This window comes from Bufo gargarizans, chromosome 3, assembly GCF_014858855.1.
Source record: "Bufo gargarizans isolate SCDJY-AF-19 chromosome 3, ASM1485885v1, whole genome shotgun sequence".
Taxonomy (NCBI): Eukaryota; Metazoa; Chordata; class Amphibia; order Anura; family Bufonidae; genus Bufo; species Bufo gargarizans.
In genome coordinates, this window is record NC_058082.1 from 372,063,240 (window position 1) to 372,079,511 (window position 16,272).

The 16,272-nt window shown below is 43.6% G+C and overlaps 1 protein-coding gene across 1 annotated transcript in view; it reads right to left on the minus strand.

Moving 5' to 3' along the window:
* ACACA (acetyl-CoA carboxylase alpha) overlaps window positions 1–16,272 on the minus strand; it is a 932,629-nt gene that overhangs the window by 36,573 nt on the left and 879,784 nt on the right. Inside the window, exons 52-53 of the mRNA XM_044288111.1 lie at window positions 9,183–9,337; window positions 8,916–9,086 (exon numbers count right to left, since the gene is read on the minus strand). Coding sequence (XP_044144046.1) covers window positions 8,916–9,086; window positions 9,183–9,337 — 326 coding nt within the window. The remainder of the gene's footprint in view (window positions 1–8,915; window positions 9,087–9,182; window positions 9,338–16,272) is intronic.

A 16,272-nucleotide genomic window follows, 5' to 3' on the forward strand; every position in this document is an offset into this window, starting at 1 on the left:
CACATGTGTGCATAATCGCATCTAACCCAGACAGCACGGAGGCCAAGCTAATCCTGCAGGAAAACTCCTGGCAGGGGGTCACAGCCCTTGCCCAGATCTATAATTTCCCCAGACATCATGAAACCGGCGATTCATAAGGAATTATGAATCCTCCATCCATCCCAGATACAAGTCAAATATATATTTGCGATCCTGTGGCCGAGAAAGTCAGGCTCCTACTCTTAGTTTGGTAATAGGATGCCCGGGAGGGGTGATATACATATCTCTCCACAGTAAACAAATTAGGGTAACATGTTTGGACTCTCCTTGTAGCCGGAACCCAGGAGGATCTGTTGGTCCCAGAACCATCTCCCTGGGACCTACTGGTCTGGCGCTATGGGCCCTAATGGGTTTTGTGGGTCCTTGGCTGCCAGCCCAGAAGAGGAGGAGGGGACCCTTCCCAGAGGCTGGGAGGGAAGCGACCGGCTACAGGTCAAAAGCCCATGCAAGCCAGTGGGCGGGGTCTTTCTCTGAAGGGGGGTCACATCGTGCCATGTGTTTGGAGAGACCTGGAAAATGCTGACATCACTGCCCACACGTGACCGCAGCCAAGGACTATTCCACCATCATAACTCAAAGGAACCTTCATTTACCCGGAAACCAACTTGTACTCTGTATAATTCTGTTTGTAAAATACTACCTGTATTCGTAACTTCATACCACTGTATATATACCTGTGTGTATAGTGTGTTATCTAGTGTGCCCTTAAGGCGATTAAATATATAATTTAATCTTGTGCTGCCTTGTATCTCGATCACAAATCCCCTACGTCTGTGTTTCGGCCTAGTTACAAGTTGTTTTCTCATCCTATATAATCCCGTTAGCGGACCAGGCTTTTCTCAAACGAGAAGCTGGAGGCAGATTTCCCGGGCTGAGGTAGCGCTGTTTCGCTGGGGCAGTGACCAGGCTCCCTCAGCTTGTTGCCTCTCTGTGCCCGTGTGGACAGGAGGAGTCGTTGTAAACTGTACCAAGCTGACCTTAACTGCTCTTCTGGGAGAGCGTAACGTCACGCCTTGGTAACCAGTGACCATACCGTATCTCGTGAGCTCGACGTAGTTGACGTCCAGCGTCATTCGGGGCACAAGGGATACGGTATTCGTCACACTACATAAAACAATCGGGCAAAAAAGAAAAAAACTGGCTCTCAGAATATGGAGACACTAAAACATGATTTATGCTTTTATTGTGTTAAAAGTAGAAAAAGTTTACATATTAGGTATCGTCGTGTCCTTAACAACCAGGTCTATTAAAATGACCTACCCCCTCAGGTGAACACCGTATAAAATATAAAAACTGTGTAAAAAAAGCAATTTTTTGTCACTTTACATCACAAGAAGTGTAATACCAAGCGATCAAAAAGTAATACGCACCCCAAAAATAAAACCCATTAAACAGTCAGCTCATTCCGCAAAAAATTAGACCCTACCTAAGACAATCGCCCAAAAAATTAAAAAACTATGTCTCTCTAAATATGGAGACACTAAAACATGATTTATTTTGTGTTTCAAAAACGCTTTTATTGTGTAAAACTTAAACAAAAATAATTATACATATTGGGTATCGCCACATTTGTAACGACCTGCTGTATGAAACTATCGCATAATCTAACCCCTCAGGTGGACACCGCAAAAAACAAATAAAATAAAAACTGTGTAAAAAAAGCCATTTTTTGTCACCATACATCACAAAAAGTCTAATACCAAGCGATCAAAAAGTCATATGCACCTTAAAATAGTACCAATCAGTCATCACATACTGAAGAAAATGAACCCCTACATAAGACAGTGACCCAAAAAATTAAAAATAAACTATGGCTTTCAGAATATGGAGAGACAAAAAAAATATTCGTAAAAAAAAAAAAAAAGCTTTATTATGTAAAACTGAAACAACCAACCAAAAAATTGTCATTTTGGTATTGTCACGTCCGTAACAACCTGCTCTATAAAAATAGCACATGATCTAACCTGTCAGATGAACAATGCAAAAAACAAAAAATCATGTTTTTTTCTGTCTCCGTATTCTGAAAGCCATAGTTTTTTTTTTTATGCTGACAGCCTGCCTGTGAGACTCAGCCTAAGGGCTGGATCTCAAAGGTTTCCACAGGAGGCAAGCCCAGATGCCTGTGGGTCCCCACCACTGCAACACAGGGACCCGATTGAAATGCAGAGGGCACCCGTACCCTCCACGAACCCTCTGCAGGCCGCAGTCAGCTTTGACCGTGCAATACAAGGAGTTAATATGATGGCATCGATGTCTTCACCGATGCCGGCGTATACAGCAGAGGCCTGGCTGTCAGTGATTGCCGGATTCGTGCCGCTGATCGGGCGAGCGCAGCTCCTGCACCTGCCCGATCAGCCCGCCATACATATATAACGTTGGTCCTTAAGTCACGTCCACCAACGAAGTACATGTACGGCGGAGGTCCTTAAGGGGTTAAATGACCATGTGCACTAAATAACAAAAAAGCATTGGGCCATGAATGCCCACCTTTTAGCGATTGATCAGCTATCCTCTGGATCGGTCATCAATATCAGATTAGTGAGTATAGAACACCTTTTGAAACCACCACCTACTGGCTATTTGCGGCAGCTCCTGGTGCCAGAAAAATACCAGTAGGCTCCCTTCCACTGCGTAGTGGCCAAGTCAAAATATTGCAGCTGAGCTCCTGTTATAGTGAATAGGAGCAATGCTACAGCAACCTGCTCCATTCACTATATAACACATGTAGCTGTGTACTGCTGATTGGGGGAGGATGTGGCGTTTTGGACTTCCGCTAATCTAATATTGCTAGCCTATTCTGTGGAAAGAAATATAGGACACTTCACACAGTAAGCTTTTTAAAAAGATTATATAAGTAATTATCTTTGGCAACTAAAAATTGTATTTGGCTCCTACATTTTTGGAGCCTATAGCTTCTAGTTTGTTTGATTTTTAGTCTGGAGCACAAAAAGGTCCAATAGCTGCAAGATAATTAATACTACAAGATAATCAGATGTTACTAGATGTTAAGTAAAATTTACTTTCTAAAAATCATTGAAATTCTCCAGTCTATGCAGGGATAACTGAATCTTACTTTCTTGAATTAACACTAAACTTGTAATGGAGGACAACCCAGGTGTCACCGAGCCCTATACTCAACTGTCTGTCAGCCACATGGAGATTGAATACAATGGTAGGTCACATGCCATGCCATGGTCAATTCAAACTTCTGCTCACTGCTGTTGTGCAGTGTGGATTGATGGGGTGCTCCTGTTCTACTCATTGATGGGGTTCCCAGTAAAGATGAGCAAACCATTTGAGGTTTGGTTCGAGTTCGTTTAATTTTTCAAAAGGTTCTTTTCGGACCCAAATCGGTTCGGGGGAGAATCAAATTGGCTCCAATTGCCCTGGAAATTGATATATAACACCCTCTTATCTACAGAATTTCTAGTTAGACATGTTGTCTCTTTTCATAATTTTTTTAAATTAATTTTTGCTTTTGCTTTTCCCACTCCCCAAACTCTTGAACGCAATGACAACAATAGTAAATCATGTGTGAGTGGCGTTAAACATTGGGCACATTTATTAAGACCGGTATTTTAGAAGCCGGTCTTAATAAGCCCTATAGTTTGATCACTGAAGTTATGGAGAGACGTCAGCTTTTTTTAGACCTGGTGTGAGCGGAGAAGAAGTTGCAGATTGTGCTGCAATATGGTGTGTGACAGAATCTGCACTAGATATATGCCACAAAAGTAGAGTATATCTGACCCTCAATGACCGCCATTATGTTTAAAAACACATAGTGCAGTCACATGTATTATGCTTTTTCATATTTCAAAGCTTCCAAAAAAGGTCCCTTATCAGGGGCAAATGGTGTTTAAACACACCTGTAGTTATGGGATAAAAAAAAAGTGGCTTGTTGGGGGACCAAGGATCCAAAAATTATGCCTTGATGCAGTCAGAATACCTGCCTATATGACACGAACAAATATTAATTGTCATAAGAAAATGCGGCTTGTTATAAACAAGCCTAGAAAATTTTTCCCTGTTAATTGGGAGCTGCAGCAATGCAGTGTAGATGTGGAAAGGGTAGGGTAGCGGCAGCAGACGCAGCACAGCATGGAACATACAAGGCATTAGGTTGGCTGTCTACAGGTAGTGGTAGTAACTGTAGTAGTATAGTTGGTAATTGTATTAGTGGTAGTAGTGGCAGATGTAAAGCGTTAATAGTGGTGGCAGTAGGGAATTAGAAGTGATGAGAGGCAGGCTGCAGCTATGGCATGATGGTGGCAGTGGTATAACGGAGGCAGCAGTAGCAGCCGTATGGAACTTGATGGTAGGCAGGACAGCAGGCAGACAGCAACAGTGACAAGATGGAGCACCGTCTGCAAGGCCAGATCGAATGAACACTGGCGGAGGACAAATTGGTCTGTTTGGGTGTCACCAGGCCCACTGCGGTGCTGAAAACCCTCTCCAAGATGACACTTGAGGCTGGACAAAGAAAGAAGAAAGAGTGTCCGTGGAGACGGATAAGTGTTGTGGGGGCCATCCCAAAGAAATTGTGGGTACGGGAGGGTCAAAAAGACTTGTCTTGGGAATGTTTCTGGGGTGCTGACTCACCGTGTGTTACAGCTCCAGGTCCCATGGTTCTGTTGGAGATGGGCTGTGTATCTGTATGTGGAGAAGGAGGATAAGTGCCTGCTATGTGAGCTGTCCCAAATAATTTGTGGATAAGGGGAGTTGGGGGTCAAAAGGACCTGGCCATGTTGCTGGGGTGCTGCCTCTCCACTCATGCAAAAAACATTGACCCAGTGGGCCATAACAGCTGCTCCAGGTGTCCACTGTAGAGTGCAGCTTGCCACACAGGGAGACATGCCATGTGAGAGTACAAGGAACAACTACAATGGTACGACAGTGACTGCACTGCCAGCATTGTGGCAAGGTGGGGTTTCAGCTTGTAGACAAGCTAATAGTTGTTGGAGAATTGTATTTTCATGTCCAAACATTCCGTTACAGATGTCTCACGGTGGAGCCTTAGCAGAAGAAGGTGATGAAGAAGGTGATGATGAAGATAATAAGGACACTGTATTGCTTGGGGATGCAGGTTGGCTGCCACAAAGAGGACCGGAAGAAGGAGCACAGACTTGTTCTGATTGGGAATACTGGCCAGTTGTATTTTCCCAAAGGATCCGGTGATGCTGCCTCATGTGCTGCAATAGACCACCAGTGTTGGCTTTAAGTTGCGCAGCTTTCATAGTGCCCCTGCTCAGGGCCTCTGTAGGGCAGCTATCCGCTGCAGCCAGCTACCCAAACATTAACAAACTGCCGGTTCTGAATTTTAGGGAGGCTAACCCCAACAATACACAAAATTTGTGCTGCGTGCACTGCCGAGATGGGTAGACGGTATTTCCTAGTAGGATAAAAGATCTTCCTGACGTCATTGCCCATGTGACCAGACTTGTGGAGAAGGAGCTAAAGGAGTAAAGAGCTGTGTTCTTGTGGTTACAGAGAGGAGCCCTGCTGGAGTGTGAGTCCTAGATGAAATATTTAGCAGAGGCTAGAGAGGGTGTGTGTGTGTGTGTGTCTGTTCCCGTGTGTATGTGTGTCCCTGTGTGAATGTGTCATCATGCCCACAGTGTTCTTATGGGCTGACGCAGCTACGTCAAGACTCTCTGTGCGGGGCTACGCTGCATCTGAAAGATCAGAAGCACTGAACTGCAGCGTGGCAAGAAGGAGGAGAAGGCAGTGTCGCCAGCATGGAATTACATGGAAGAGGTACAGGGAGGCACACTAAAGATACAGGTAACACTACCACATGATCTGCTCTAGTGTTATTGTCACCACCGGCCCTGGGAGAGAACTTAGAAATTCAAATAGACGGAAGACTCAGGAGTCTATTTGACAGATCTCTTGTTTTCCTTGTTGCTGACAGGTTCCACCCCTTCGCAGATGCTGCTCATTATCAGTCAGGTGGCTCTTTATATGTACCGCCTCTCACTTGTTTCCTTGCGGCTAATAGCTCTTCTGTGGAGTGCTCTGTCTGGTGGTTCTCCTGTTCCAGTTACATCTCAAGCCAAGTCCTTTCCCTTTTCTTGGTGTGTCTGTCCTGACTAGGCCTCAGGGAGAAATTAGCTTCTTCAGTTTGGAAGTAGCCGGTTGCCTCTTTCCCTGTTCCCCAAGCTGAGGGTTTGGTGCAGTGTTTCAGCAGTCTCAGGTTCCTGTGCATGTGCATTTCTACCATTGATATTTGCACATGTTGTTAGCAGTTTAGGGAGAGTATCAGGGAATGCTAGGAGGAGACTTCTTTATTCCCTAGGTTTGGGATCTAGTCTGTCGTTGTTTAGTTGTGGTTCCCTTTGGTGGTCTTTCCTTCCCCGTACTTCCCGTGACAGTTATCTGTGGTTTTACACAGGACTGCAGGTAACACTACCACATGATCTGCACTAGTGTTATCTGTGGTTTTACATTAGACTGCAGGTAACATTACCACATGATCTGCACTAGTGTTATCTGTGGTTTTACATTGGACTGCAGGTAATACTACTACATTTTCTATACTCAGAGAGCCATCACTGTATTACCTGTGGTATTACATAGGACTGCAAGTGACAGCTACTTGCACCTCCAGAGATCTGACAGAACAGTCCGAGCAGAATTCTGTGGCATGTCTTGCTCTTAACTGTCTCTGCATTTTTAGGATGCAAAGACAGTTGAGTGCAATGGTGAAGCAGGGAGCTGTCACGTATGTCATATTTTTTAAATTTTATTAAAAATTCAGGTGCCGGTACTACTGTAAGGGGCCATTAAAGGAGGCCTTCTACTGTGACGGGGAATTCAATTTTGTCGAACTCAAAGGGGACTGGGTGGAATTGGGACATGTACAGACAGATATTAAGCAGGGTCAGGGTGGGTTCACATTACGTTTTATGCCTCCATTTGACATATATTGATGCAGTTGAACTAAACTTGAAGGTTAATGCCATAAGTAAAAAAAGAATGGCAAGAAAATGTTACTGACTTTCAATGGCTTTTGTCAGGAGATACCCAAGTGACATGTTATTAGAGTCAATTTTAGCTCTGCTACACCTGTATGTTAGGAAAAAAAGGATACAAAAATGCAGTACATCACGTTCTATCCTACAATGGAACGCTACAGTGAACAGATATCATCCGTTTAACATATATGCATTTGCATACGTTAAACGGATGGGAAAAACATGATGTGAGCCCAACCTTAGAGGCATGTGTTAGTGTTAAAAAAAAATGCTGCAGCACACTATGCGTGCCGCTGATCATGGCAAATCCTTGGGCTTTAAAAGTTTGAAAGTTGAGGTCATGACCATCTACTACATTATCTGTACTCCGAGTTATCACTGTTATCTGTGGTGTTACACAGGATTGCAGGTAAAACTTTTATGGCACATCCACAGGAGTCTGACAGGATCTGTGGTATCTGAATCTATTCTCTCAAAGAAGTAAATGGAAGGAGCCACACCTGTTGAGACACCTCTCCATACACTGCCATAGGCAATTGTTCTCAAGAGAGACAGCACCAATCATAGCTTTATTGTAAATACACAGAAACGGGTTGCATAGTATTGCGGGTAACCCCATGGTTGCTACATGGAACTGCACCTTTAAGTATGAGATTGTCAATTTTTCACGATGTATCCCCCAGCTACCTAACTGCTCCGTTCAGCAACAGCAGAGGCTTACAGGGAACATTGTACAACACTGGTACCTATGATTGTGTTGACATGCCCACACCTTATTGCAATACTGCAGATCTTGCACATGGCTATGGTTTTGTGTGCCCACCTTGTAGAGAAAAAAAACACCATGCAGGAGTTGCTCATATATAGCTACTGGCAGCAGAGCTCAGCTTAGCTTTGGCATATTTTTGGCCTAACCCAACCACAATGTAAGCGGCATCACCAGATCCTGAAGAAGACGTGGCCCTGGCTGTTCTTTGGTAGTGCTCTTTATTGCTGCCACTGCTACCAAACGTCATCGGAGTCCTCACCTTCCTTGCTGCTTTTATCAGACTGTGAGAAACCATGGTTGGCTCCTCGCTCCTGCTCTGCATTTGCCACCACCAATGCCGTGTTTATGGGTGCCACTATTACCACCACCATCAACACGGGTATGCATGGGTTTCCCAGCCTCCTCCTGAACCAGGGCACTCCAAACAGTGAGTGCTCTTACACAAGTTGTTATCCGGGACATTGTCTTGACTGGTGTGGTTTTCTTGCCGCTTCTTAGGTAAAAAAAAAAAAGTATCCCACTAGGAAGAGGCAGTGAAGAGAAAATAAGCTTTCGCTGGTGTAAAACACAAATTGTCAAACTACTATGCGATTATTTCCCCCCTATCACAACAAAAACATTTGAGCTGTCTGGAGATGTACCTACAAAGTTTTGATGTAAAGCATCCGCTATACTGTGTATTATAAGACACGTGTATCCTGTGTTCCCAAACTTCAACCCCCAAAAAATTTCAACTGTATGGAGATGCACCCACACAAATTTTGGCCTGCTACTGTATGGCACGTTACAACTCAGAAATATTATCCTCCGCTACCTTGTGTACTGTAAGACACGAATATGCTGTGGTGTGTTCCCAAACTTCAACCCCACAAAAAAAATCACATTTCAACTGTGTGGAGATGCACCCACACATGGATTTTGGCCTGCTGTGTCATGTTATCACTCAGATTTTCTCTGCACAGCTCCATAATGACGTCCCTCTGCCTTTCCTCGCGCCCCCTGCCTTTAGATTGACAGAGCTAGACCACACTCATGTCCAGAACAGCACGTGCTCGATCAAGATGTTGTGCGCACGCACCATTCTGTCAGCCAGGAAAAAGATGCAAAAGAATATATGTAGATTACCCTCATACCTTGACAGTTCCTTCCACTTCAACAAACCATCGCCTTAGCATAGCTTGGATCTGTCCATCTGTTAACTCTGGATTTGCAGCATGGATCTTTTTCTTTGCTACATCTTCCAAAAGCAGCCTTCGTAACCTCCAGTAAAAAAAAGTCCTTGATGTTTTCCATTCCAGAACATCCTGTATTTTTGATGAACCGGCAACAAAAACTTATGAGATTTTTTTTTTTATACCTGAATTAAATATACAGGTCAAAGCAATGAGGGTTATACTTACAGTTATAACTCCCTTCTCCTGCATTCTACCAGGTGTATCATGTAGATCTGCAAACTGCACAGCGACTTGGCGATAAATAGGGATCAGAAATTCTTCTCTTTCCTTAAGCTTGTTTTCCAACTCTTTGCAGTCAGCAGGACTAAGCTCTGGAGTTCCTGAGGTGATCAAATAAAAAAAGATGACTGAGGGGAGATCTAATAACTATTTATACATATATCAGGGGTCAGTACCGAGATCTCTCCCATCATCTATGTATACCATGGACTGTGACTAGAGGACATCCTCTCTATCTAGAGGCAAGAAGGTTTGTACACAAACATAGAAGAGGATTCTTTAGTGAAAGAGCAGAGAGACCATGGAACTCTCTGCCAGAAGAAGTGATGGTGAAATCACTTAAAGAGCTCAAGAGGTCTTGACTGGATTCTGGAGTGTAATATTATTACAGGTTATAGTTACTAGAATTTTGGAAAAGGGTTGTTGATGCAGGAAGCTATTCTGAATAAAATCAGCAGGAGTCCATGAATTCTTGCTTTCTAAACAAAGTTATAATTAAGGGACTGAACAATAACAGACATATCCAACTTTAAAGTGGTTGTTCAAGGTATTTAATTTACTAAACTCTACCTCTCCAGACCATTTTGATCCAACACCACTACTTCTTCCATGAGCAGCAGCCTGTGATGTATTGTTGTCGCTGCAGTGGTGACATTCCATACACTGCTACATCCAATCACTGCCCTCAGAGGGCACATGATGTACACCAAAAGACCAGTGATTGGTTACAGCTGTATAAGGGACATCACTGATGCAGCCACAACAATACATCACTGACTGCAGTGGTCAAGAAAGGAGAACAGAGCAGCAGCACTCAGTCTAAGAAGGCTTGGAAAGTTAGCATAAGATATTCATTATTTTGAAAAGCTCTCGTCAGTTTAGCGGAAAAAAAAAGGAAAGTCCCTTCAATAGAGTTTTAATAAGATAAACCTTTTCTCCACTTCATAAATTGTTTGCACAGTTTTACATGAATATGGCAACACAGTTACAGTGTTCCAGCGTATAGTTAGATGTTAATGTACACAGTTTAGTAATGCATTAAATATTATGCACAGGATCTCACTGCATTTGGGGGCATTAGCTATAAAGCTTGGACAGTTGAAGGTAATATTACGATTTAACAATTTTTTAAACAATATCTGTACGGATATATTGCATTCATGTTTCTGATCAGAACACAGTTACCCATATTCTAGTAATGCCGTGGTCTGAGCTTTGCTGCCAAGTTTAGTATACTTGGGCGACTACATTTATTTGAAAGCAGAGAATGAAAAGAAAATTGCGGGTGCCAGAGTTCAGTGCTGTAAACTCCTATGGTCAGGTAAATGCCTGGGGGGTTGACCTCGATTAAGACATAAGGACATGCACTACATAAAAATACCCCCCCTTGCAAAAGAGATTTATGCAACTTGCTCTGAATTTCATATTTGGAAAGAAAGCCAGTGAAGTAGCTGCTGCAGCAGAATGATGCCAGACACAATGGCAGTAAATCGCTAACAGGTTAATAAGTCCTGAGACACATATCATATGAATGAGCTCCTCTGTAAGATTAGCCAAAAAGTCAGATGCTTTACCATCCCCTATTAAATACAATGCTACAAGTATTTATACGTAGCTCATTAATAAGGATTATAGGATGCTGAACATAGCACCTAGTTATTTCATTTGGCTACATTTTTCCTTATATTACACAAATATTAATAGGCGGTAAAGAAGCTTGTTCATATGAGCTGACTCATTTACATCCAAAATTATCTGACATGAGGCTGTTACAGATCAACAGAAAGGCAAACACTTGCGATTAGCTGTGGCATCCAGTATGTTACCCCACACTGCCACTGTATAAGGGCAAAGAAACACACCATGAAATACACTTGGTTATTATCTTTAGGGTACGTCAACAGAGGATGCAAATTGCTAAGGGCTCATGCACAGAAACATATTTTTGTCTGCATCCTATCCACATTTTTGCGACTTAGATGTGGACCCATTCACTTCAAAGGGGCAGCAAAAAATAGGGACAGCACACCGACAAAAATATAGAACATGTCCTATTGTCGTGGTCCCCTGTTTCTGCCTAAATGCAGAGCTCTCACATATAGGACTCATATTTAAACTGATAACTGCTTTATAACTCTCAATAATGTGCAGAATAATGTCACATTCACACGTTGATTGCTCTCAATAGGTTTTATGTTTCACTTTTGCAATCAACAGCAATGCTCATACATTGGATTAAAGAGCGCCAGATAGATAAGCTAGTAAGTGATCTTACATGCCTGCACTATGCCCTACACAACCCCCTACTTATTTCATAATGTCTGGACCCATGAAAGGTCCTCTTTAAGTTGCACTGCCTGTTGCCTCTTATGTGTATATTGTCAGGTATGTGCCAAAATGTTAGTCAATATCTTTAGTTGACTTGTGCAACAGCGCTTCTCACCCATATGCCATTATTTGGAAGGTAACTATACATACATTTTACTAATGGGCATATTAAACAGTAATTTCAAGGCACTTTACTATTGTATTAAAAGATACCATATTGCAACACAAATGAGCTTATACTATTTGGAATTTTGCCACTGCATGTATTATTATACACATATATTTAGATTATGGCATTATATTTTTAGCCGTTTGTCATAAAATATTTAAGTTTTGAGATATGGTCCATTGGGTTAATGTACCTATTTATACATTACTAGCAGAAGGACACAGCTTTGCACGGGTATATTTCATCTATTTCACTTTGTGTCATAAAAAAGATATCAAGTTTCCCCCATAACAGTTACCTCTACAGTACCCGCCCCTTTAACAATGATCTCCACATTGCCCGCCCCTTTACCATTGACCTCCACAGTGGCCGCCCCTTTAACATTGACCTTCACAGTGCCTGCCCCTTTAACAATGACCTTCACAGTGCCTGCACCTTTAACAGTGACATCCACAGTGCCCGCCCCTTTAACAGGGACGGCCCCTTTAGCATTGACCACCCCTTTAACAGTGACCTTCATAGTGGCCGCTTATTTAACAGTGACATTCACAGTTACCGGCCTTTTAACAGTGACTTTTACGGTGACCACCATTTTAACCACTTCAGCCCCGCTAGCTGAAACCCCCTTCATGACCAGGCCACTTTTTACACTTCGGCACTACACTACTTTCATCGTTTATCACTCGGTCATGCAACTTACCACCCAAATGAATTTTACCTCCATTTCTTCTCACTAATGGAGCTTTCATTTGGTGGTATTTTATTGCTGCTGACATTTTTACTTTTTTTGTTATTAATCAAAATGTAACGATTTTTTTGCAAAAAAAATGACATTTTTCACTTTCAGCTGTAAAATTTGCAAAAAAAAACCCACATCCATATATAAATTTTTTGCTAAATTTATTGTTCTACATGTCTTTGATAAAAAAAAATGTTTGGGCAAAAAAAAAATTGGTTTGGGTAAAAGTTATAACGTTTACAAACTATGGTACAAAAATGTGAATTTCCGCTTTTTGAAACAGCTCTGATTTTCTGAGCACCTGTCATGTTTCCTGAGGTTCTACAATGCCCAAACAGTAGAAAACCCCCACAAATGACCCCATTTCGGAAAGTAGACACCCTAAGGTATTCGCTGATGGGCATAGTGAGTTCATAGAACTTTTTATTTTTTGTCACAAGTTAGCGGAAAATGATGATGATTTTTATTTTATTTTTCTTACAAAGTCTCATATTCCACTAACTTGCGACAAAAAATAAAAAATTATAGGAACTCACCATGCCCCTCACAGAATACCTTGGGGTGTCTTCTTTCCAAAATGGGGTCACTTGTGGGGTAGTTATACTGCCCTGGCAATTTAGGGATCCAAATGTGTGAGAAGAACTTTGCAATCAAAATGTGTAAAAAATGACCGGTGAAATCCGAAAGGTGCACTTTGGAATATGTGCCCCTTTGCCCACCTTGGCAGCAAAAAAGTGTCACACATCTGGTATCGCCGTACTCAGGAGAAGTTGGGGAATGTGTTTTGGGGTGTCATTTTACATATACCCATGCTGGGTGAGAGAAATATCTTGGCAAAAGACAACTTTTCCCATTTTTTTATACAAAGTTGGCATTTGACCAAGATATTTTTCTCACCCAGCATGGGTATATGTAAAATGACACCCCAAAACACATTCCCCAACTTCTCCTGAGTACGGCGATACCAGATGTGTGACACTTTTTTGCTGCCAAGGTGGGCAAAGGGGCACATATTCCAAAGTGCACCTTTCGGGTTTCGCCGGTCATTTTTTACACATTTTGATTGCAAGGTACTTCTCACACATTTGGGCCCCTAAATTGCCAGGGCAGTATAACTACGCCACAAGTGACCCCATTTTGGAAAGAAGACACCCCAAGGTATTCCGTGAGGGGCACTGCGAGTTCCTAGAATTTAAATTTTTTTGGCACAAGTTAGCGGAAATTGTTTTTTTTTGTATTTTCTCACAAAGTCTCCCTTTCCGCTAACTTGGGACAAAAATTTCAATCTTTCATGGACTCAATATGCCCCTCACGGAATACCTTGGGGTGTCTTCTTTCCGAAATGGGGTCACATGTGGGGTATTTACACTGCCCTGGCATTTTAGGGCCCTAAAGCGTGAGAAGAAGTCTGGAATATAAATGTCTAAAAAATGTTTACGCATTTGGATTCCGTGAGGGGTATGGTGAGTTCATGTGAGATTTTGTTTTTTGACACAAGTTAGTGGAATATGAGACTTAGTAAGAAAAAACAAAAACAAACAAAAAATTTCCGCTAACTTGGGCCCAAAAAATTTCTGAATGGAGCCTTACAGGGGGTGATCAATGACAGGGGGTGATCAATGACAGGGGGGTGATCAGGGAGTCTATATGGGGTGATAACCCCCCTGTTATTGATCACCCCCCTGTCATTGATCACCCCCCTGTAATGCTCCATTCAGACGTCCGTATGATTTTTTACGGATCCACTGATACATGGATCGGATCCACAAAACACATGCGGACCTCTGAATGGAGCCTTACAGGAAGGGGGGGGGGTGATCAATGACAGAGGGGTGATCACCCATATAGACTCCCTGATCACCCCCCTGTAAGGCTCCATTCAGACGTCCGTATGATTTTTACGGATCCACTGATACATGGATCGGATCCGCAAAACACATGCGGACCTCTGAATGGAGCCTTACAGGGGGGGGTGATCAATGACAGAGGGGTGATCACCCATATAGACTCCCTGATCACCCCCCTGTAAGGCTCCATTCAGACGTCCGTATGATTTTTACGGATCCACTGATACATAGATCGGATCCGCAAAACACATGCGGACCTCTGAATGGAGCCTTACAGGGGGGGGAAGTGATAAATGACAGAGGGGTGATCACCCATATAGACTCCCTGATCACCCCCCTGTAAGGCTCCATTCAGACGTCCGTATGATTTTTACGGATCCACTGATACATGGATCGGATCCGCAAAACACATGCGGACCTCTGCATGGAGCCTTACAGGGGGGTGATCAATGACAGGGGGGTGATCAATGACAAGGGGGTGATCAATGACAGGGAAGTGATCAGGAAGTCTATATGCGTGATCACCCCCTTGTCATTGATCACCCCCCTGTAAGGCTCTATTCAGACGTCCGCATGTGTTTTGCGGATCCGATCCATGCATCAGTGGATCCGTAAAAATCATACGGACGTCTGAATGGAGCCTTACAGGGGGGTGATCAATGACAGGGGAGTGATCAATGACAGGGAAGTGATCAGGAAGTCTATATGCGTGATCACCCCCTTGTCATTGATCACCCCCCTGTAAGGCTCCATTCAGACGTCCGCATGTGTTTTGCGGATCCGATCCATGTATCAGTGGATCCGTAAAAATCATACGGACATCTGAATGGAGCCTTACAGGGGGGTGATCAATGACAGGGGGGTGATCAATGACAGGGAAGTGATCAGGAAGTCTATATGCGTGATCACCCCCTTGTCATTGATCACCCCCCTGTAAGGCTCCATTCAGACGTCCGCATGTGTTTTGCGGATCCGATCCATGTATCAGTGGATCCGTAAAAATCATACGGACATCTGAATGGAGCCTTACAGGGGGGTGATCAATGACAGGGGGGGTGATCAATGACAGGGAAGTGATCAGGAAGTCTATATGCGTGATCACCCCCTTGTCATTGATCACCCCCCTGTAAGGCTCCATTCAGACGTCCGCATGTGTTTTGCGGATCCGATCCATGTATCAGTGGATCCGTAAAAATCATACTGGACATCTGAATGGAGCCTTACAGGGGGGTGATCAATGACAGGGGGGTGATCAATGACAGGGAAGTGATCAGGAAGTCTATGTGCGTGATCACCCCCTTGTCATTGATCACCCCCCTGTAAGGCTCCATTCAGACGTCCGCATGTGTTTTGCAGATCCGATCCATGTATCAGTGGATCCGTAAAAATCATACGGACGTCTGAACGGAGCCTGACAGGGAGGTGATCAATGACAGGGGGGTGATCAGGGAGTCTATATGGGGTGATCAGTGGTGCATAAGGGGTTAAAAAGTGACAGGGGGGGGGTGTAGTGTAGTGTTTTCTGGTACTTTGCACAGCTACCTGTGTCCTCTGGTGGTCGATCCAAACGAAAGGGACCACGAAGAGGACCAGGTAGCAGGTATATTAGACGCTGTTATCAAAACAGCGTCTAATATACCTGTTAGGGGTTAAAAAAATCAGATCTCCAGCCTGCCAGCGAGCGATCGCCGCTGGCAGGCTGGAGATCCACTCGCTTACCTTCCGTTCCTGTGAGCGCGCGCGCCTGTGTGCGCGCGTTCACAGGAAATCTCGCGTCTCGCGAGATGACGCGTATATGCGTCCAGGAGGAGTAAAGCAACCACCTCCCGGACGCATATCTGCGTACAGCGGTCAGGAGGTGGTTAACAGTGATCGCCCCTTTAAAAGTGACTTTCAAAGTGACCGCCCCTTTACCTGTGACCGCCCCTTTACCAGTGACTTTTACAGTGACTG